This window comes from Neurospora tetraspora, assembly GCF_033439725.1.
Source record: "Neurospora tetraspora strain CBS 560.94 chromosome Unknown B0H65scaffold_7, whole genome shotgun sequence".
NCBI classification, from domain to species: domain Eukaryota; kingdom Fungi; phylum Ascomycota; class Sordariomycetes; order Sordariales; family Sordariaceae; genus Neurospora; species Neurospora tetraspora.
In genome coordinates, this window is record NW_026944389.1 from 767614 (window position 1) to 788004 (window position 20391).

At 44.2% G+C, this 20391-nt stretch overlaps 7 protein-coding genes across 7 annotated transcripts; all 7 read right to left on the reverse strand.

Moving 5' to 3' along the window:
* Window positions 1–669: 669 nt before the first annotated feature.
* On the reverse strand, window positions 670–1780 carry B0H65DRAFT_445149 (uncharacterized protein; the record flags this gene model as incomplete). Its single annotated transcript, XM_062825721.1, has 2 exons — window positions 670–1570; window positions 1650–1780. The coding sequence occupies 2 exons, from the start codon at window positions 1778–1780 to the stop codon at window positions 670–672; spliced, it is 1032 nt and encodes a 343-aa protein (XP_062678233.1).
* A 2004-nt stretch (window positions 1781–3784) lies between these two features.
* On the reverse strand, window positions 3785–4914 carry B0H65DRAFT_283518 (uncharacterized protein). The gene has a single exon (XM_062822910.1). The coding sequence runs from the start codon at window positions 4801–4803 to the stop codon at window positions 3952–3954; it is 852 nt and encodes a 283-aa protein (XP_062678234.1). The 5' UTR covers window positions 4804–4914; the 3' UTR covers window positions 3785–3951.
* A 3264-nt stretch (window positions 4915–8178) lies between these two features.
* On the reverse strand, window positions 8179–9615 carry B0H65DRAFT_541739 (uncharacterized protein; the record flags this gene model as incomplete). The annotated part of the gene is made up of 3 exons (XM_062829186.1): window positions 9408–9615; window positions 9152–9291; window positions 8179–9102 (listed from the first exon to the last, which is right to left on the reverse strand). The coding sequence occupies exons 1-3, from the start codon at window positions 9496–9498 to the stop codon at window positions 8179–8181; spliced, it is 1155 nt and encodes a 384-aa protein (XP_062678235.1). The 5' UTR covers window positions 9499–9615.
* Window positions 9616–13029: 3414 nt separating this feature from the next.
* Window positions 13030–13441, reverse strand: B0H65DRAFT_445152 (uncharacterized protein; the record flags this gene model as incomplete). The annotated part of the gene is made up of 2 exons (XM_062825722.1): window positions 13030–13128; window positions 13226–13441. 2 exons carry the CDS (start codon window positions 13439–13441, stop codon window positions 13030–13032), a joined length of 315 nt encoding a protein of 104 aa, XP_062678236.1.
* A 446-nt stretch (window positions 13442–13887) lies between these two features.
* On the reverse strand, window positions 13888–15499 carry B0H65DRAFT_579716 (uncharacterized protein; the record flags this gene model as incomplete). The annotated part of the gene is made up of 1 exon (XM_062830775.1): window positions 13888–15499. The coding sequence occupies one exon, from the start codon at window positions 15497–15499 to the stop codon at window positions 14093–14095; it is 1407 nt and encodes a 468-aa protein (XP_062678237.1). The 3' UTR covers window positions 13888–14092.
* A 200-nt stretch (window positions 15500–15699) lies between these two features.
* On the reverse strand, window positions 15700–16799 carry B0H65DRAFT_474768 (uncharacterized protein). Its single transcript, XM_062827268.1, has 2 exons — window positions 16645–16799; window positions 15700–16573 (listed from the first exon to the last, which is right to left on the reverse strand). The coding sequence occupies exons 1-2, from the start codon at window positions 16792–16794 to the stop codon at window positions 16112–16114; spliced, it is 612 nt and encodes a 203-aa protein (XP_062678238.1). The 5' UTR covers window positions 16795–16799; the 3' UTR covers window positions 15700–16111.
* A 1310-nt stretch (window positions 16800–18109) lies between these two features.
* B0H65DRAFT_474770 (uncharacterized protein) lies at window positions 18110–19887 on the reverse strand. The gene is made up of 2 exons (XM_062827269.1): window positions 19333–19887; window positions 18110–19264 (listed from the first exon to the last, which is right to left on the reverse strand). Exons 1-2 carry the CDS (start codon window positions 19388–19390, stop codon window positions 18312–18314), a joined length of 1011 nt encoding a protein of 336 aa, XP_062678239.1. The 5' UTR covers window positions 19391–19887; the 3' UTR covers window positions 18110–18311.
* Window positions 19888–20391: the final 504 nt, after the last annotated feature.

Genomic DNA, 20391 nt, shown 5'->3' on the forward strand with positions numbered 1-20391 from the left:
TACTAATCAGGCAAATGGCGGAAAGAATTTGCAAAGAGCTACACTCCACGCACGCCCAAAAACTCCCCAGGTACGCCCATTTTTCCAAAGTGCAAGAAGGAAAAGGAACCATACTCGCGCTTTTACCTCACAAAAAGTGCACCGTCTAGTACGCTTCCTCAATTAAGACTTAACGAGTTAGAATAACGTCATACCAGCTTGGAGAATGGACGGAAAAGTGTATATCGAAGACAAAAGCCAATGCAAATAGAAGTACGGAATCTTTTTTTTTGAGTGTCTTAAGGTGGTGTACTTGAAGGGCGTACCTAAGGAGTTTTTGGGCGTGCGTGGAGTGTAGCTCTTTGCAAAGTCAATGTCTGGCAAGGTGGGTTCTTGTATGCGCTTCTGCTGTGAGCTGAAGAGCAACGGCAACAAAAGAAATCGACTTCTTGCTGGATGGATGTCTGTGATGGTCGATGGACACTCGGATGCATTGTAAATGATCATAGTTGAAGATCGGGGCTCAAGGAGGCGGGATCAGGCGAGCCGAAGGGGAGGCACACTCTAGCATATTGAGGGTTACAGGTAGGTACCTCTATATACACCTTTTAAGGCGGTGCTGAGAGACGAATCTGAAAAGAAAGGCATCACGGGTTAAAGTAAATCACAGTCAACATTGAACGTAGTAAACTAAGAATAGAATTTCCAACTATCACCAATATCCCATTCTGAAGTTTTTATGTCCACCTCCACCGCCTCGTCGTCCCAGATAATATCTGTTTCACCCGCCTCTTCAAGCCTCCTGATCCTTTCCATCTGGCGCGCAATGCGGGCGTCTGATTTCGCCCAAGCAAGGTCCTCTTCCGAAAACCGGGATCGAGTGGGCCGCTGGGCATAATTATGCGAAAAGGTTGCCTGCATTTGGTCCCACGAGGCATGTGCTTTGGGTGGCAGGTCTTCCTTCCTGGTATGCCAAGTGTCCCACTCTTGCTCTGTCATCGTGATGAACGAGAGCAGGGTAAGGACCTCCGCAACGTTGTCGTTGGCTGCGTTGTGGAGATAGATGCCTGCAATACCGAGGGAGTGGAAGACCGTCTTGGCCTTCGTGCGATGAGGGCGGCGCAGCTCCCAGGACTCGGGTGGGAAGAATGGACGAATCTGCCGGAAGCGGTGATCGAAGGGCTGCCAGATCTGCAGGTCCCAAAGTTCAATATTTCCCCCCAACTCCGCCAGGTCTAGGCGCGTTTGCTTGAAGAGACGCTCTTCTAGTCGGGAGTCCCAGAAGAGGACCTTGATCTCCCTCTGAGACCCCTCCTTTCGCTCTTGCTCGGTGAGGTCCTTTGTCGTTAATGACCGCATGTAGTGGTAAAGATCCTCCATGGCATCTGCTCGGCATTTGAACACGGACTTTGTGAATTGTCCGTGGTATGGCCTTGCAATGTGGTTGAATTCCCACCTTGGATCCTCGGGCAGGTGATCCGGGTTGGGGCACGTTTCCTCCGTAATGTCCTTGAACTCTGTTGTGATGATGTGCTGGGCTTCGATCGCTTCTACCAAGGTCTGGTAGTCTGCTTTTTCGAAATTAATATGCCTGAAGTCTATAGTTGCGACTCTCAAGCTTTGAAAAAGCCTCTAAGGCAGTTGTATCTTTGCCTTCATGGTCGATATACTCCACGTTAAGTACGACGATGATGCTATCGCTGATGTTGCCCTTGATAAATATTTTGAGGTTGTTGAAGGCGTAGATAGGCGGGGGGCGGTCCGCCTCGAGAAGACGGGGCCAGCCTGACTTGGAGGACATGATGGACGGCGGTAAAGTGGAGGTAGTGAGTTGGGTAAAGATGTTCTAGAGGGGTGTATTAGAATGGATGTAATGAATATGTAAGAAGAGGAGGGAGATAATTACTTTGAAATGAAGTGACGCAAGTGCGTTCGAAGGTTGTCTTCCCGGATTCCTGGCTTTTGCTGGTAAGGAAAAAGGCTCAAAGATCTGGCAGAGTCTGTTCTCGTGAGGGTTGTTCTCGCGGGTGGTTCTCGTAGGGGCTTTTGCTCTGAGTTGAAGAACGAAAGCAAAGGAACAAAAATATTGGGTGGTGGAGGGAGGAGGGTTTAAATAGGGGTGGAGGAGAAGAAAAAAAAATATCGAATTTCGGACGCCGAGTGAAGGGAAGTGGAAGTGGCTACAACAGACCAGAGGTGCACAAACGTTTTTCGTGTCCGTCGTCTTATGTTTTGGTGTTGTTGATGCACCATCCGGGTTCAGATCAGAGTGGCCGTACTCCGGATTGGGAATAGCTTCAGGTTTACAGGCCGTTTTCCAAAAAGTGAACGGAAAAGACTGACCCAAGGCCCCTTCACCTTGCTTGAAATCTGTGTCTGCATGCAAGAAACCTTGCCCTACTCGTTAACAGATCGATTCGTCTGACCGAGAGGACCAAACAGACACAGCCATGCTCGCTCGTCTGGTATGTCCCGTGACTCAGGCTTGAAAGGGCGGGAAGATTGTAGGTATCGGCCCAACCTTTCCACCCACGATAACCCCTCGAGTACCTGTACGTCTGTGAATGGGCTTCCGTTAGTGCCATCCAGTCTTCTACCCATAGGCGATGACCAAAACAAAACGTGCAAAAGGGAGATACTGGTAATCCAAACACAACCTCTATCTTGGCCCACCGGAATCTCCTCCTTTTGCCTCAAACCCCCTTGACCCTAGCGTTGAGACATCTGCGGCCAGAGGCACGGGATTGTGTGATGTCCGACGGAAGCCAGGGCGCCGCGTTCGCACTCGAGTCCGGTGCATTCCCTCGACTATCGTAGCAATCCTATAATTCCGTTTAGCCGCCTCGCTATTGGCGTTCGAAGCCCATTGTTGTATGCGGCGAGCAATTGATCGGTGGTCGTCAAGTTAAGGTTCTGAAAGGAGAAGAATGGCCCCCATCAAGAGGCAGGTCGTAAACAGGAAGATCAAGGCTCAGCTTTATACATATTGAGAGTCACAGTTTCCAGTTTGAATCTTTGCCTGATGGCAGCTTCCCATAGCAATGCTCTTTGTGTAATCCAACAGTAGACGTTCGATTGGCAAGCTCCATCAACAACAAGCCGCCAAGGAACAGGGCAGGAGTGCTCTTGCTCCACACAGTTTGTCTACCGTTTTCTACAGGACAAACTGATGACATCGTAAAGAGGAATACATTGGAAAACAGTTGACCATTGGGAAACTAAATGCAATCCCGTATGGTAACGCACTAATCTCCCTAGCTTGATTGTTCACCCTGAGTCAACGACAGGAAGTCATGTAAAAAAAAAAACATCAACAATATCAACAAGAACATGAACCGAATGGGCAAGATTGCAAGAATCAACATGGGAATCAGAAGTAATAAATAGCATTCCACCTAGACCGAATACCAACCAACGCGAAAAGCTGATGATGTTATCAATATGTTGTGCCGTCCACCCCAACTACCTTACCAATCCCTGACTCACCCCCTGATTCCTTCCACTTCATGTTTGGTGTCTTCCAGATGCAATCACCCTCTAGCCAGTAGCCGCTTTCCCCCTTTGTCCCCATGTAAACCGTCACCCACCATGCTACCATCACACCCCCACTTTCACCCGTCGCCCTTGCCTCACGCGTGAACCCTGATTGCTTCCACTCACTCCTCCTTACGCGTCACCTTTTAGCGGTAGAGGTAGTGACTGTGACCACATACCTCTACAAGCGAAACCTTTCGATTCCCCACTCGGGTAGAGGGAGCGGCGTTTTTGACTTTGGCACTGCTGATTCCCGCGGCCCGGCTTGAACTCCGGCCCTGTTTGTGCAAGAGATCATGCCAACGCCTGCTTCCCTTTGGGCTTTGATTGATGTATCCCAGTTCCCGCAGGCTTGTTGTTTGAGACTTTGCTCATTGGCTCCTTTTTGATGATTTTGCGCTTGCTGATGCTAACCGCAAACTTTTGCGTCGTCGTGACTCAGTCAGGTCTGCGGGTATGTTGATTACCTGCAGAACGAAGCTGAGCCCAGTGGATGGCGGCAGATGATCCCTCAGGGGCGGGCTTGCTGTTGGTTGGCGGTTTGGCAGTGCCTGCATGTGGCGCGGTATCAGAATTGAGAGAAGCGTTGACGAGCTGCCTGTTGGGCTTGCTAGATCCGATGGGTCTGGTGGCATGCTTGTTGCCTCTGTGGTCGGATTTGCCGCGCTTGGTGTCTAGAGGAGGGGACCTGGTGCTTTGCCAGGAGACCGTCTTCTTAGTTTGGCGCCTGCTGTGAGCGACGAGAGTCCAGCCACTTTCCTCAATCTTTGTGGTGGATGGGGTAGAAGTAGATGCTGCAGCGGGGCTGATGAGTACATGCTTGCTCATCTTGGCCGGCAGTCCAGCGACGTGGTCCTCAACAGGTTCCGGCAGAGTCCAAGCGGACGACCAAGGTGTAGTTGACTTCCAACCCCAGGAATCCCAGGAGGAGGAATTCGACGTCGTTGAAGGCCAACTAGATGTCGGTGACCATAGCGTAGTTGGAATAGAGACCTTCTCTACCGGCTTTCGCAGAGCATCAGCCCAGCTGCTTGACTCCGGCTCGCTACCGATAGTGGTGGAAGTGACACCAGCCTTGATCTCGGCCATTGCGCTATGGTGGACAATGACGGGCTCAGGATCCTCAGGATCCTCAACTTCCTCAGGCTTCTCTCCTGGTTGAAGCATCGGGCGAAGCTCCTGGTTCGACTTCCAGATTTGGTCATTGATCCATGACAAGTCAATCGGATCCAGGACCCCAGGGTACAAGTCCGAGCGACCACGCCACTCCTTCCACTCATCCTCGGTCATTGATGAGCATGAACCTCAAGAACGCGACAAGCTGAGTGAAGGTGTCATTGGCAGCGTTACTCGTCAGGTCTTCAAAACCGACCGTCTAACTAGCGGGCGGGCCACTAGTCAGGGCCAGCGACTCGTACACGACCAGCGACTCGTACACGACCAGCGACTCGTACCTAAAATTGGGGGTACCTCCCTACACCGCCATTTTGCTAGTAAATTAATATAGATCTATTTAATAATTTTCTTTTTATTACATATAACCTAATTCCCCGTACTGCCTAACATTTTAAATATATACCAGCCATTTGTACTCAACTGCTTACTTCTTAAATTATTTGCTTAATAATATTAATAAGTATACTTATATTTACGTATAATTAGTCTTAATTATATTTAACCCCCTTTATTCAATTCCTTTATTTCCCTACTATATTACTTCCTTCTATTTCTCTATTAGACTATCTTTTTATCACTATATCTCCTATTTACTACGCTATACTTTATTTACTTCATAAATCTACTAACGGCTCCTTACGCCCTAATCTAACGCTTATTAACTTAATTTTTAATATTAAAAATATCGTTAGTAATGTTTAGGAGACGCTCCAAATAGAAAGGAGCGTCCAAACCGCCGTAAAAATATTTCAAAATAAATGATTCAAAACTATAATAAATATAGCGAAGGCATTTCGAATTTTATATAAATAAATTATTAACCACTATAAGGGAGCAAGTTCTGTAGTAGGGAATAGCAGCTTTAATAAACTGTTAATTAGAAAGGAGGATTTTATTATATATATTTAGATTAATATGCAAATATTTATTAGTTAATATTACTTATTATTTTTATTAATATTTACCCTATTAACCGTCCTTTACAGGTATCGAAATAACCCTTTAGCGGTTAGTATTAGCGGTAATTACTTCAATAAAATTAAATTGTGATAATAGTAACGATAATTCTATTATTATCCCTCGTATTAATAGTAGATAGGTATATCGATATATAAAGAAGGAAAGTTTCTATAGCGTTCGAACTAAATCGATAGCGTAAGTACGTAAGGCTTTATAGACTAGGATAAATATAGAAGAAGTCTTTATTCTTTCTATAATACTATTACGAAGTATAAAGTTAAGTTAAATAATATATAGAATAAGGATAAATTTAATTTTAAAGTTAGCGTATCAAATAAAGCCTATTATATATAGACTTATAGTAAAATAATTAAAATATAATTTATTAACCCTAATTAAAGAATTTTTATTATTATCTTTAAAGCTATTTCTATATTTAGTCGGACTATACCTCCCTTCGTAAATACTTCCTAACGTTAATATTATATACAAGTATATTAATAATTCCTTCGATAACGGGACAATTATTACCACTTCCCTACAAAGTTATATAAATAACTAGTATACATTAAATTAATTCAAACACCAAGAGGAGCACTCATAACCTATTAATAAAGAGGAAAGGAGGGTATTAATATTAAATAATTATAGTAATTACTATACTATTAAATTTTACGAATAATATAGAAAGAACTATATTACACTATTCCTTTTACCCCCTCATTCTACCCACTTCCTTCAACCTTTTAATATCAGTATATTCTAAATCTATAAAAACTTTTATTAAATTAATATTTGGAAGAGGATAGTATTCTATAACGTGGATTTTAATAAATTAGACTTTCTTAATAGCGTTAAGCAACTCCGATAAAAGGTATTTAAAAGGAATAATATTTATTCTATTTAAAAACGAACTGGTTTAAATCCTTTCAACCCTAATCTAATTCTCTTAAACCTTCGTAATCCGTTAACCTTATTAATAAATAAAAAATATATTAAATAGAGGAGAGGATGCATTACTCATCTTACTAAGCAAGGAATTATTAATTTTAATATAGAAGAAGAAAAGATACCCCTTCGCATACCAGAGCTCGTACTATAATTATACTAAATAATCCTTCTTTACTTATATTAGCTAACCCCCCTATAATAAGAGAACTCCCTACTTTAATAGAGCTATTTATACTAAAGACAAAGGACTATACTATTTAAGATTAGAATAGTACAATTATATTAATATTTAACTTCCCGTTTATTAAAAAGTATAATAAATATATTAAATAATAGCTATCGTTTATAATTAAAAGTAATTGCGCTATCTTACTTACAGTCTTATATATACTAGCCAAGCGAGATAAAGCTAGCAATACCCTCAATCTAATAGCCGTAAAGGAGGTTGAATTTAAATATAAGCGTAAAGAAGAAATAATTAAGGTAATATTACGTAATATATATAATACTAACTATTTATTAAAGCATAGCAATATAATTATTATTAGTAATAACCGTTTACGCGTTGCAACAAATGAATACCAGCGTATTACCTTTATTAAGAAAGAAGACGAACGTATTTATAATTACGAATTTTAATAAGAGTAAAATATATTAAGGGGATAGATTAGTAGCTTTATTACTATACAAAAGGTACAGTTAGTTAGCGAACGGTTACGGTTATATATATTTAAAATATTAAGAAAGGAAATTTGATAGTATATTAAATTACATATTATACGTTTTTTTAACTTCGATTAGCTAATTAATAAATATTATAAAGAGAGGGCTAACCATTAGAATTACTATTAAATAGAAAAATAGAAGGCTATAAATAAGGAGGTTAAGCAATTGAAGTTTAACCGTACCCGTACTATATAAGACGTTACCCTACCCTTATACTAGTAACTTCCTAGTAATCCTCCTAAGCTACGTACTCTATAAGTAATTAACGAAGTAAGAAAGAAGGTTATAAATAATATTATTACCGCTAAATTAACTAGTAAAGGTAATATCCCCTTTATAAAGGAGGAACTAGGGGAAGTTAAAATTATTAAAGATAATGAGCTAGTAAATATATAGAAAGACCCGGAATAGTAGTATCCTAATAATAAACGATAGGTATAAATAAATTGAGAGGATAAAGAGTATAAGGAGTATAAGGACGAGGATATCGAGGATGATAACGTCGATAAAGCTATTTACAACGACGATAACGACGACGAAGAGGAGGGATATAGGGATTGTAACTATAAAGAGGTTGAACCCCTACAATAATAAGGGATATATAATTTTTGATATATTTAATTTCCAATATAAATAATCTATATTATTAGATTCATGCATGTGCAAAATAATGATAATTTTATGGGTTGATACATATGCTGGTCGTGTTAGCGATATTGTATGCGATTATAAAATATGGATATATTATTAAAAAAAACTATTGGCTCCGGATGAGCGACTTTTATTTGCTAGTTAAATGGCGGGTGGGGGATGTACCCCGCTCGGTACGAGTCGCTGGTCGTGTACGAATCGCTAGCCCTGACTAGTGGCCCGCCCGCTAGTCAGACGGTCGGTTTTGAAGACCTGACGAATATGGAGCACTGCCATGCCCCCGGCCCCCGTTCCGAGGGCCCCAAGACTGTCAAAGGCCTTTTCGGCACCCGTCCGAGCCTTTTCGTTTCTCGACCGGAAGGGCTTGAACTGTTGAAAGCCCCATGCTATGGCCCCGTACCAGCCGACATCGAAATCTATGTCGTGGAACCGGGTAGATTCCATGCGAGCGTCCCAGTAGATGATCTGCACCATACGACGCTTGCCTGTCTCGATTTCTTCTGCGGTGAGATTTCTAATGGACAGATCGCGCAGAAGGCGATCAAGGTCAGATAATGCCCCCTCATGGGTTCGGAAGCAGGACTCGGTGACCATGCAGTGATAAGGCTTTGCCGTATGCGCCTTGTCGTGGGTCTTGTGGTGCGGGGCGTCGCACGTCTCTTCGGTCCATTGGCGCCAGCGATTGATAATCGCGTGGTATGTAATGATGTACTTGACGATCGACGACAGCCTCTCCGTGGAGGTGTTAAGAGGCGATTGCTTTGGACTACATGTAGTCGCCGAGGGAGACCCGGAGTCGAGACGAACGTCCCGAGGGTCGAAAAATGAAGCACCGACCTCGGACACCTTCTCCCAAATCTCCAGCCCGTTTGCATGGATACCATTCCGGTGGTCGATTCCTTCCAGATCGATGGCTACGATTACGGTGTCGGCATACAAGGACTGGAATTCAGCCAAGCCCCTATAAGTCTTAACCTCGGGTGGTGGTTCTGGCATAGGATTATAGGAACCGTGGGCTGATCCGAGTAACACTTGAAGCACATTTTGTTGAATGTGTAGGTAGGTGAACCAGGGTAACTCAACCGCTTGAAACTGAAATGGTGCGCCGCTGAAGATTTTTGTCAGCTAACCGAAAGGAAAAGGTTGTGAACGGTCGACAGATAGATCAACTTACGTTTGGTGTAGGCAGGTACCTGAGAGCTTGTGTACGGAGACAAATGTGAGTACGTTCTTGGAGATGGAGGGAAGTTAGCTTTGTGGGTTGTGCTCTATAGGGAGGAAGCAAAAAAGGAGGAAGATGACGATTGTGGAGGGCTATAAATAGTAATCCTGGAGGGTCAGAGATATGGAATATTTTGAGTGGTGGGCCACATGCAGTACAGGTGAATGGTTGCCAAGAGTTGCTGTGAAGGGAAGGCCTCACCAAAAACCTTGAGTGGTGATCATGTTGAAAGAGACGGGACTGCAACAAGTTCCCCTGTTGCCAGAGGGATCATGGCGTGGTTGGTGAATGGGTGGCATTTTGAAGGAGATAGTATGACAGTTTACGACGTCGCGTTTGGCCTCGGTCCGAGTTTTGTAGAGGTATGGAGCTCGGAGACGTGTCGGAGCTGATTTACGGACGATGTGATGAGAATTGGTTGGATGGAGGAAGAAGATCTTAAAACGAGCGAGGAGTGCTCCTCTTATGAGTCTGTGAAAGCCGAGACCTCAGCGCTGTATTCAAATCAAATATAAATAAATATCGATCTGTATTTATTTGAGTGGGTCAAATATGAAATCGTATTTATTTGAGTTGACATCGATATTTATTTGGTTAAATATTTGAACTCGTAAAATCGTGATTTCTGGTGCATTTGAACCCTGATTTTTCATTTTTCTTTACGTACAGCCTCCCTAGACCTCCCTAAACTTCATTAGAATACTAGATTCCCTATTCGAGACGTCGTCGTCGTTGTCAGTTCTTAAACTCCTATTTTAGTTATACTTTTTAAGCCCGTTCTCTAGCCAGAACTTCAAACTCTCGACGATATTAATAGACTTAGCGGAAAAATTGTGCTTCTAATTATTAATAATTAGTCTGGCGCTGCTAAAAGACCGTGTATAATCGTTTGCTATAGAAGGAATAGAATAATAGTTAAATATTATACGTATTGAATGAGGGTATAAGGATTAATTAGTTTTCTATTAGCCGATTATATTATTAATAGCGTAGATTTCGTCGTTGAGGTAGTAGTATAATTTATTTTCCTTCTTTGGCTATAAAGGGAGGGTATTATAGAAATTAGGGTCGATGAATTAATCGTTATTAGTTAATTTAATTTATTAATTATTGGTATTAATTGGCGGGTTTTGAACAAGGGCGTTGGCGTAGCTTTTATGATATACGATTTGGAAATCCTTAATAATTTTTCTATATTTGTAATTAGAAAGATATTTTATTACCTATTTATTATAATAATTAGGGTTGAAGATATGAATAATTTAGTATATAATATTTTCCTTTTTTATTAAGTCTTTACATTTTTTTAGTTTAGTAATAATTCTATTAAATATTAAATTAATGTATTCTATACCATTGTTAATTAAATCGTTAGTATAGTTAATACGAAATTTATTATTTTAAAAGAACTCGATTTAAAAGGAGGAGGAGGAGGAGGATTGGATTTGAGGAGAGGATTAAATTTATAAAGTGCGTATACGGTACCGTTGGGTATTAGAGATTATAATATTAGATTTTAGGATATTTAGACCCTTAAATATATTAAAATAATCCTTTTATTGAATTGCACCTTCTTATTATTAAAAATAGTAATAAAGCGGTATAAATTAGGTATAACGGTTAAAAAGTAAAGACCCCGCTTCTTAAACTTTTTAGTAAGGTTTTTAAAGTAATGTATTATATTTATAATAGAAGTAAAGATAGTTTAATTATTATTATTGAATTGATTTTGTTTAGGGAGCTTCATTGAGACGTTTAAATATTATATAGCCTTATTAATATAGTAATTAATAAAGTAGCGTAATTTCTAAGCGCGTTATATTATATAGTAATTTGAATTCTAGTACGTTATGTTATTAAAGATAATGCTAATAGTAAGAGAAACTTCGTCTTCCTTTATATATATATTTAGGAAGGGAGACAATTTATTATTAATATTAGAATACTGCCTAAACTATATAATCTCTTAGAACTTTATCCGCTTTAAAGGGTTTCGTTAAATAAATTATACGATATTATAAAGCCTTTTAACTAACCTTTACTTGCACTACTCCTATAATATAATATTTTTTTTAATAGTGGAAAAGTAAGAAAAGGAATAATTAGTATTAGTAGTATAAGATAGGGAGGATTTAATAATAGCCTTCGTACTAAAATTTAAAATATAATTAAAATAACGAAAATAATAATAAAGTACTTTTATTTCGAATTCCTCGTTCGAAAGGGCGGGGTATAATCATTTAAAGACGTAATAAATATAATAATTATTAGAATTAATATTATCGTACTAAAAGAAACCGATTTTATTATTTTTAATTTTATAGAATTTAATAATTCGTAGAAGGCAAACCCTAATATTTTCGCCGTTATAATTACTATAAATTTAAAAGAGGCTAAATAAATTATTTTTAATACTATTATAGTAATTTACGTAATAAACAAATATTGAAAATATAATAAAGCCGTTTAAGGAGGTCTAGAAATTAAGAGAGAAGTACTTCTATTAAGAGGACTTATTTAAACGCTCTTGAAAATAAATAAAATAGTATATATACTTATTTTTTATCTATATTATAAAGCTATAGTACGATTTTAGTAGTAGGTTATTAACTATATTACAATTTATTAACTATAAGAACCCTCGAAATACTTTTTTTAATAAAATTAAATAGGAGGCGTATTATAATAATTATTTCTACTAATAATTCGCAAAATACTTCGTTAATAGGTTTAACAATAAGGAAGTTAATTTATTATAATTACTCTACGATAGAGCAAGCCTTCTTAAATTTTAGTTAATCGGTATCCTTGCTAATAAGCTTCTTAATTCTATAAATATATTAAAAGTGAATAAAAATTGAATTAGTAATATAAAGGACATAGAATTTATTATATACATTATAATATTAATAATTATCGAACTTATGATTTCTAAATACTTTAATTAAATAGGAACTTCGTTTAAAATATTTATATAACTATATTTTTAGTATATATTAATCTCCTTGCTAAATAACCTTCAATATACCTTTAATATTCTTAGGTAAATCGTTAGGGTAGATCGCTTTTAAATAATTGATTTATCGACGGAGGGGGAGACGGCGTATCCTATCGAATATATTAATAGCCTCTATATACGCAGTTGAATCTTTAAAAGAGATAGTTAGTATATTACCCGCAATAGACGAGGTTCCGGGGTTTTTAATAACGGGTATTTTAATAGCGGCGGTAGTAGTATTAATAGCGTTAAATAGAAGTTAGTACTAATTGGCGATAAGGGGGAAGGATAATTAATAGGTATTGCGAACGATTTAGTGCGGTTGGGTACAATGAAGCTTAATTTTAGAGGCGAGCTAATTAGGGTAGAAGGTTGGCGATATAATGTTAAAAAGGCACTTAGAATGCGGGCGGTAATTTAAAATACTAGAAATTTTAAAATGTAGGTCCCTCTAGGTAGCTCGAGCGAATTAATTAGTTGTATATAGGGTTTAGGATGCCGTGTATAGGGGTTTGGGGTCCCGATAGTAGTAATCTTTAGGGGTAAAAATAAAGGGGTTTTGCTAATTTGAACTTTAACTCGGGGATTTTGCCGGGCGGGCAAATATGTCAAATCAAATATCGATGTATATTTATTTAGGCAAATCAAATATGCACGCATATTTATTTATTTGTATTTGATTGTTTATTTATATTTGGCTTGGCAATTTGATTTCAATACAGCGCTGCGAGACCTTGGGTACCTTATAGTATGGGAGTTTACCTACATCTACCAACGCCCGTTGGCTCGTAGAACCTTTCGGCTTTAGTCTTTTTGGCATGGCCGAACCGGTTCAAACCGGAAGCCAGAGCTGAAAATCCCAGTGCTCAACATCGTTGTCACAGGAATAGTAGCCCAAATCGTAGAAGAGCTTGGACTCGGCGTTTGCATCCTAGGAAAAAACGACAACCTTGCGGCGGACGCCGTCGGCAACTTCCGTCTCAGTAAGGTTATGGCTCTGCAAAAATTTGAAGCAGCTGGCTCGTTACCTTCTGACTTGACTGGACGTCGCTGAGACAGAACGTTGCGGTGTAAGGCGAGGGCTTGTGCGCCCCGCGGTGCCAGGCCTTGTAGCGATTTGGGCAGGTCTTCGATGTCACCCAAGCCCACTCGTCAATGATCGTGTGTTGGACTTGGATGGCTTGGATTTGCTCGACCTCAGAATTCGATGAACATCTTCTTGGGTCATAAACTGCCACGCCCATCTCGGACAGATTTTCCAGAGGAAGATAAAAAGCCCGGCGATACGAAAATAGTGTCTTTGTGTGTCCTCTTGACTTCGACTAAGTCCACATAGTTGTGGACAGCCGGGGGCGCAGGGCACGTAGACTTCATTGTTGATAATTCGTCTTGAGCTGGGAATTCCTGCTGGATGTTGATCGGGGGATATTGGAGTGGGTGTAGGTTAGTGGTAACGTGGTGGTGGTGCGGTGTCGGGGGAGAGAGATGGGAAGGACAGGATATGAAAGGGAAGAAATGGTAATAAGAAACAGAGGACGGTATATAAGACAGGTGAATTTGTAGAGCACATCGGCGGAAATATCTCCTTCCATCACTTCCTGCCCATCTGCATTTCTCGTCGATCAGGCATATGTCGGTATAAGCCATCAATCAATTAGAAAGCCGTTCGACAAGTGACGTATAAGGCATGGGAAAGGGAAATGAAATGTTGAGTAGTGATGCTAGCTACGTTAACTGGGTTCTTCTTGTGCCAATGTCAATCTAATGAGGGCTAACTAGAGGTAACCTTCTGCAAGCAGAATCATGATAACCATCCAAGCTCCGAACTCCCAACTGAAAGCATACTGAAATTAGCTGCAAAACTGCCCTAACCACTGATACTTGGTGATCCAACTTTAGACCATGGGAATATACCGCCTCCGTTTTCCCTTTCCGTGCTTCTTCGTCGTCTTGTTTGACGATCCAGCCTTGCTGGAGTCATTGCCGGTAGTAGCACTGATAATGGCGAGCGCGTCCATGGCAAGGGTGGGGGGTGTGGGGGATGGGCTAGAGGTAGGTGAGGGGACAGTAGAGGGTGTAGTAGAGGGTGTAGTAGAGGGTGTAGTAGAGGGGTTAGTAGAAGGTGAAGTTGATGATAACGGCGAGGTTGAGGACGAAGTAGAGGGTGAGACATCAGGCGGTTTGGTGAGCGGCCTGTCGGTACTTTCCGTGACGCCAAATGGCTTCTTCGCCCAGCCTCCGTTAGCTGACTTGACATATGCCTTTGCGGGTTGACGTGTGGCGGAGAGAAAGGGGAAGGCGGCAGCGTCGTGCAAAGCCGGGGGAGGGCCGGCGTTCTGATGATGAGGTACGGGATTTGAAGCCTCAAATGACGCATTCTTGGTGTGATGGACACCCCGGTTCTTGTTCTTCCTATTGCGGCAGCGGAGGTAAGGATTCTCATCCTTGTACTCGCCCCCCAAGTTGGCATTTGATAATAAAAAACGGGGGTTGACCCAGCTCAGGTCCAGGGGCTCGAGGTTTTCCATGCCGAGAATCCAACGGTTAAAGGACTCCTCCGTCATGTGGAGGAAGCGAATAAAGCTAGCCAGCTCGGCCCAAGCATCATTGGAGCCGTTGTGCATAGCAACGGCGTTGCCTTCGGGACCCAAAACACCGGTGCTGGCGAAGAAGGTCTTTCCGCCGGTTTTATCCTGGTCACCGAAACGGTACAGAACGGGACTCCACAGCTGGAGATCCCAATGCTCGATGTTCCTTTTTCCAAGATCGAACCCGAAAGCGTCAAGGATCTTGGGCTCAAGGTTGGAGTCCCACGACAGCACAACAATCTTGCGACGAACCCCCGCAGCCTGCTCTTCCACGGTAAGATTCTGAACGGCAAGGCGGTCCAGAAATGCAGCAAAGTCTCTGAGAGCCTCCTGGGTCGATATGACCTTGCTGAAACAGAATTTTGCGGCGTAGGGAGAGGCAGAATTTGGTTTGGACTTGGGGTGTTCCGGGTGGTGCCACCGTCCAACCTTGTTTGCTGGGCAGGTTACTCGGGTGAGCCACGCCCAATCACGACTGATCGTATGGCTGACTTTGATGCCCTTGATACATTCTGCTTCATCAAGCGACGAGGAACGGGGATCGTAGGCGGCACATCCTACTCCGGAGACCTGGTCCGAGATCTGTTCGCTTGCGTTGTGGTCAGTGGTTTCGAAGTTCAAGGCAATCGAGATGGTGTCCTCCAGAGCAATTTTGAACTCTTGCAACTCATCGTATGTGGAAACCTCCGGCGGCGAGGGGCATGCGGACTTCATGGTGATAGTGAAGCTGGTATTGTTTGCTGAACAATATTGTAGGCACCGAGGTTGAGGTAGGAGGGGGTGGAGATAAGGTGGTTTGGTGGCTTGGGGAAAAGAGAGAGGCGGACACAGAATGAAGATTTTTGAAGTTAAGGGAAGAAAAGGGGGGAAAGAGAGGAATTTATATAAAACCATTTACCAAACCCAAACCGTTGGGCAGATCAGGGCAAAGGTTCAGCCAACTTATGACTGCATATTATGATCCTTCACTCGCAGCACCGGAGGCCCGACAGAAACCTCAGCATACACCGGACCAAAGCAACCACCAGCGAAAACCTCGAAGCCGCCAACACGAGCGCGGAGTTTCAGGTTGTCTGCTGCAGCCAATATACGCGTCATTGCCGAAAGCCGCAGCCCCCGTGCCTCAGAAACCTCGTGACAGCGTTGATGCTGGCTGTGAATGCAATAGTCGTGAAGTCAGATAACTAAAAAAAAGCCTGGAAGCCAACCTGGAACCGACTGCTCCGGAAGTCCGGATAGCTGCTGCGGGGACGGCTTTCGAGCACCATTGTTTTTACAAGACCACCGGTAAGCCCCCTCTTCAATTCACCACCACTTCAATCCTCTTCAATGCTCAACCTTTCGGCATCCATCTCCATCAAAGTTTCGAACCTCAAGGAACGGAACCAGGCCGATTTCCGTCCGTACTTCAGCGATGCGTCTCTTCGGCCACTTGGCCTGTGTTTGATTATTCCCATTATGGGACAAGAAAAAGAAGGAGAGAAAGATTCCAGGTTGGGAATTACTGACTCCATTGGCCGCTTCACCCCTTTCCTCGTTTGCTGGCGTCAAGGACACCATGGCGAGTGTGCAAATATCAACCAAGTAAGTGGATTGAACCAATCGAACTTCAAATAAGCACGGAGTTGATGTGCATGAACGCTGAACAACAGCGTCAGGAACATGTTGTGCAGTGCTGCTCCGAGTCTGCGCCTTTTGGGTCGCACAGGACCCGCACAGGGAAAGGAGAGGATCCACAATTATAACCAAAAAGGGAAGTCGAGTAAACAAAGCAATCTTGTAGTGATCCTAAATGCTTCGTCAGCATGCGTTTCTAGGGTGAGGACAAAGGCAATAGCTCATGTTAAAAGCGGTAATACCAATTCCGAGAAAAGGACGGAGGGAGGGGCAGCGGTTGGAATCTGTACATGCCCCTCCAACAGGCGCTCATGTGGTTCGGACTGCCTCGATTGGGGGTGCCCTGCGGCCCTGCGCTGCCCTGCCGTGACGCGTGTCGTGGTGTTTGACATTTGAACGGGCTGCCGTAGCTGCGTTGCATGAAAGAAAATAAAGTTCGGACCAGAAGAAGACGCAGGACGATACCCTGCTCGGCTGCAGCTTGGCAAGGCGTCAGGAACTTGGGTAGGCTTAGGTGCGCCTGCCGTGTGCATTGCCCGACATGACGACAACATCCGAACTGTGCACTAACAGCAGCACCCTTCTACTCAGGTACCCAACTCCACTATAAGCAGCGTTAACGAGCTGCCGATACTTCGCTTCTGTTACGAGGCCTTCCACTGCGCCCGGTCCATCGGTGCGAGACCTCCAACACGACAAGTCTTCCACCAACGTCACTCTTCCCCGTTCAACTTTCTTCAGCCGACAACAACTACAACCACGATCCAAACCCGATACACCAACGATTTGCGCGGAGCTACCCAGACCTCGAAACTTCGACAGCGCTTCGAGATCCCTTCGTTTGCTAACCCATTCCACAACCCAAGACGCCTTCGCGTACCACGACCAGGCCCCCGACCCGCCCTCGAGACCGCTACCTAAAGCGACCATGCCCGAACGAAAGCCCATTCCTTACTGATTGCCCATGATCCCACCCCTCTGCCGCTTTAGTTTTACTCGACAGCGACACACGAAACCAACAGCCTACCATTACAAGCAACACAAGCTCAGCGCAACTCGAGCAACTTCCAATTGCTTCCCCGCAACAGCGAGGCCCTCGACTTACTCTCAACCCATCCACGAACCGAACCGAACCGAAGTACACCGGCACGATAAGCCCAACAGCCCAGGCCTTTCGACCGGAGTCCAGACCTATGGCTTCGACCTCCGCTACCCTGGTTTTATACTAGGGCCCGTAAGCCAGAACCCCGGAAGCACTGCCGGCGCCAACTCCTACGTCCCTCGCGAAACCAGGAGTCACTTCATGGCCAATCCGCCTTTTGTAGCAAGAAACAGACTAGATTAGGTGGGCCGTTGGAGCGTAGAACACAGGCTGAGGTGCCGGGGACGAATCGGGAGTCCGTGCCACTGGAGCAAAAGCTAGGACAGTGGATGGAGTGGTGACAAGTGCCGCTCACCGGCTGACGGTTCGAGGGAGAACGTAGTTGTCCTGAAGGAAGATGAACGTGAACATTATAAGAACGAAGATAAAGCATCTCAGAGGCCTGATTCGAGGTTCCCGGAGCTCCAGAGTCCAGACCCCAACACGGTCAACAGCCAAGAACAGTTTAGCTTTGCATAGGGTGGTGTACTCGAAGTTCAGAGAGATACTTGTGCTGGTGCTGTGAACAGGACTGAGAAGCTGACTAGAAGACCGCTGTTCCTCGTTCCATGATTCCCTGCATTCATTCTAACCTGTATCCCGTGTGCAAGGCAAGTATTGACCGCCTCCAGTATCCAAAACGAACAACACCAATCCGACTATGCAGTGCCCAGGGCCTGTCTTCCAGTTCTGTTGCCGTATGCCAGTGTATGGCCAGTACTGCCGACCTCCAAGTAACCGCTCCCCAAACCAAACAAGACACGTCGGTCAAAGAAAGCATCCCAAGCACGACCCAATCTCCCAATTCGGATCCAGCCGCTCATTGAACTCCGCAACCTCCGGATCAACCCAATCCAGCTTGACCATATACTCCTCCGGAAACCACGTAAAGTCCCTCATATACTCACTCCACGCCCCCTCCTCGCTATGAAGCAAGTACAAAAACGCCGCCAGCATCGCAAAAACATCATTGCCCGCATTGTGCCCACACGCCAGGACCCCAAGCGGCGCCAGCAAGTTGTAGGCCGAATCGCTCGTCTCCGCGTTCCGCCTGGCCCGCTGGAGGTTATGCCACTTCTGGAGATCCCATAGCTCGACCTTCGCCTTGTTTCCCGCAGGGTCAGGGTACTCAGGGAGCTGGATTCCCCACTGCGACATGATCTTGATCTCCAATCTAGCGTCCCAGAAGAGGAGGATGACGGGTCTTCGCTGGCCTTGGGCGATCTCTTCGGTGGTCAGACCGCGGGTGGGCAGGCGGTTGAGGATATCTTGTAGTTTGTCCCGGATGGCGCGAGCGGGCCGGATGCGGGATCGGGCGAAGACGCCGTCGTAGGGGTGGGCGACGTGGCCAACTATTTTCCCGCCTTTGCCGGGCCAGGTGGTGTGCATGAAGGCGTCGCAGGTCAAGGGGGTGGTTTTGCGCCAGCGGGAGGCGATGTAATGCCTGACGTGAATCTTCTGGAGTCTTTCCTCGATTGTATGCGTGGCGGAGGCAGCGGCATCTCGGGGGTCGTAGACGGCGATCCCGAGCTCGGACATCCGTTGCGATTCTGACAGGACTTTTTGGTGCCTTGGATGGTCGATCATTTCGAAGTCGAGGGCGACTAAGATTGTGTCTTTGAGATCATGGGCTATTTCGTCAAGCTGACCGTGGTACCAGACTACAGGTGGCTTGCGTACCGGGCATCTGGGAGTACTGGGGCTGGGACTTTCGGGCACATCTGGATCGTTATGAGCGGTTGTCAGCTGGAATGTCGGATAGTGTTTTGTGAATGGGTGAGCGGCCTACCTGGGCTCTCGTCGCCTTCGCTAGGTGGGAGAGGAGGGAAGTAAAGCTGCTTTCTCATGGTAAGAGAATAATCTGTGATTATGTTGATAGAGGTACTGATTGACGCTAGTTGGGGGGATGTCCGGTTGTCGGCGGGAGCTTTGAAGAGCGACCGAGTCGGTTAGGATAATGAGATATCGAGAGAACTCTGTTGAACTTGTAGAAGAGGAGATTGTTTCGGAGACGGTAAACATTTACACTGCCTCAGGCCATGATTACATCCTGCAGTTAGCGGACTTCCAGTCGGCAGGTGCCATCAGAACGTCGAAGGAAGTTGTGATCGGCATCAAGCACTTGCTACTCTTTGTACCTTCCTCATCAGTCCAGTACGGCTGTTTGATGTGGTCCTCGGTGTGTGTTATGTGAACGGATATCCACTGACGTTGGGCCATCCTTCCATTTCCTTCCGGCCAGGACTCATTGCTCACGAACATGCACGATATGGTTTTGGGAAGATGTAACGAGGTAATAAGAAGCAGGATGGCTAATCCTAACTTTCCTGATGCATTTAGCCTGCTCACCGACAGACTGATATGGGCCTTGGGTGATCAGCCCAAAACGGCATTTGTACTCTGCCCTGAGAAATCGCTTGTGTTTCTTGACTCACCCTCCAGGATAGACGGCAATAACAAGAGAAGCAAAGATCCAGAAGAACCAGTAATGCGAGGAGTCAGATATGGGCCGGTTGCTTGGCGTCTAACAAACCAAATTCTCATCGGCCCCTGACACAAAATTGTTTTCTTCCCCGACAACGGTACGCAAATGATGGCTCATCGGCAAGGCCGCCAGTCAATCACTGATAGGCATGGACGCGATGAAATGTTAGACTGAGACCAGAAGGCAACTGCGTGATGTAGGGCAGCTTGAATCCAGTGACAGAGAGGGCATGGTAAGCTGCAGAAAGGTCTTGCTTGTAAGAGGATCAACCAAAATGAGATAAAGGAGAAATGAATGTGAGATGGGGACGGTTGGCTTAATGATATCCAAACTACAGGGTACTCAGCTCAAAGAACAGGGTAG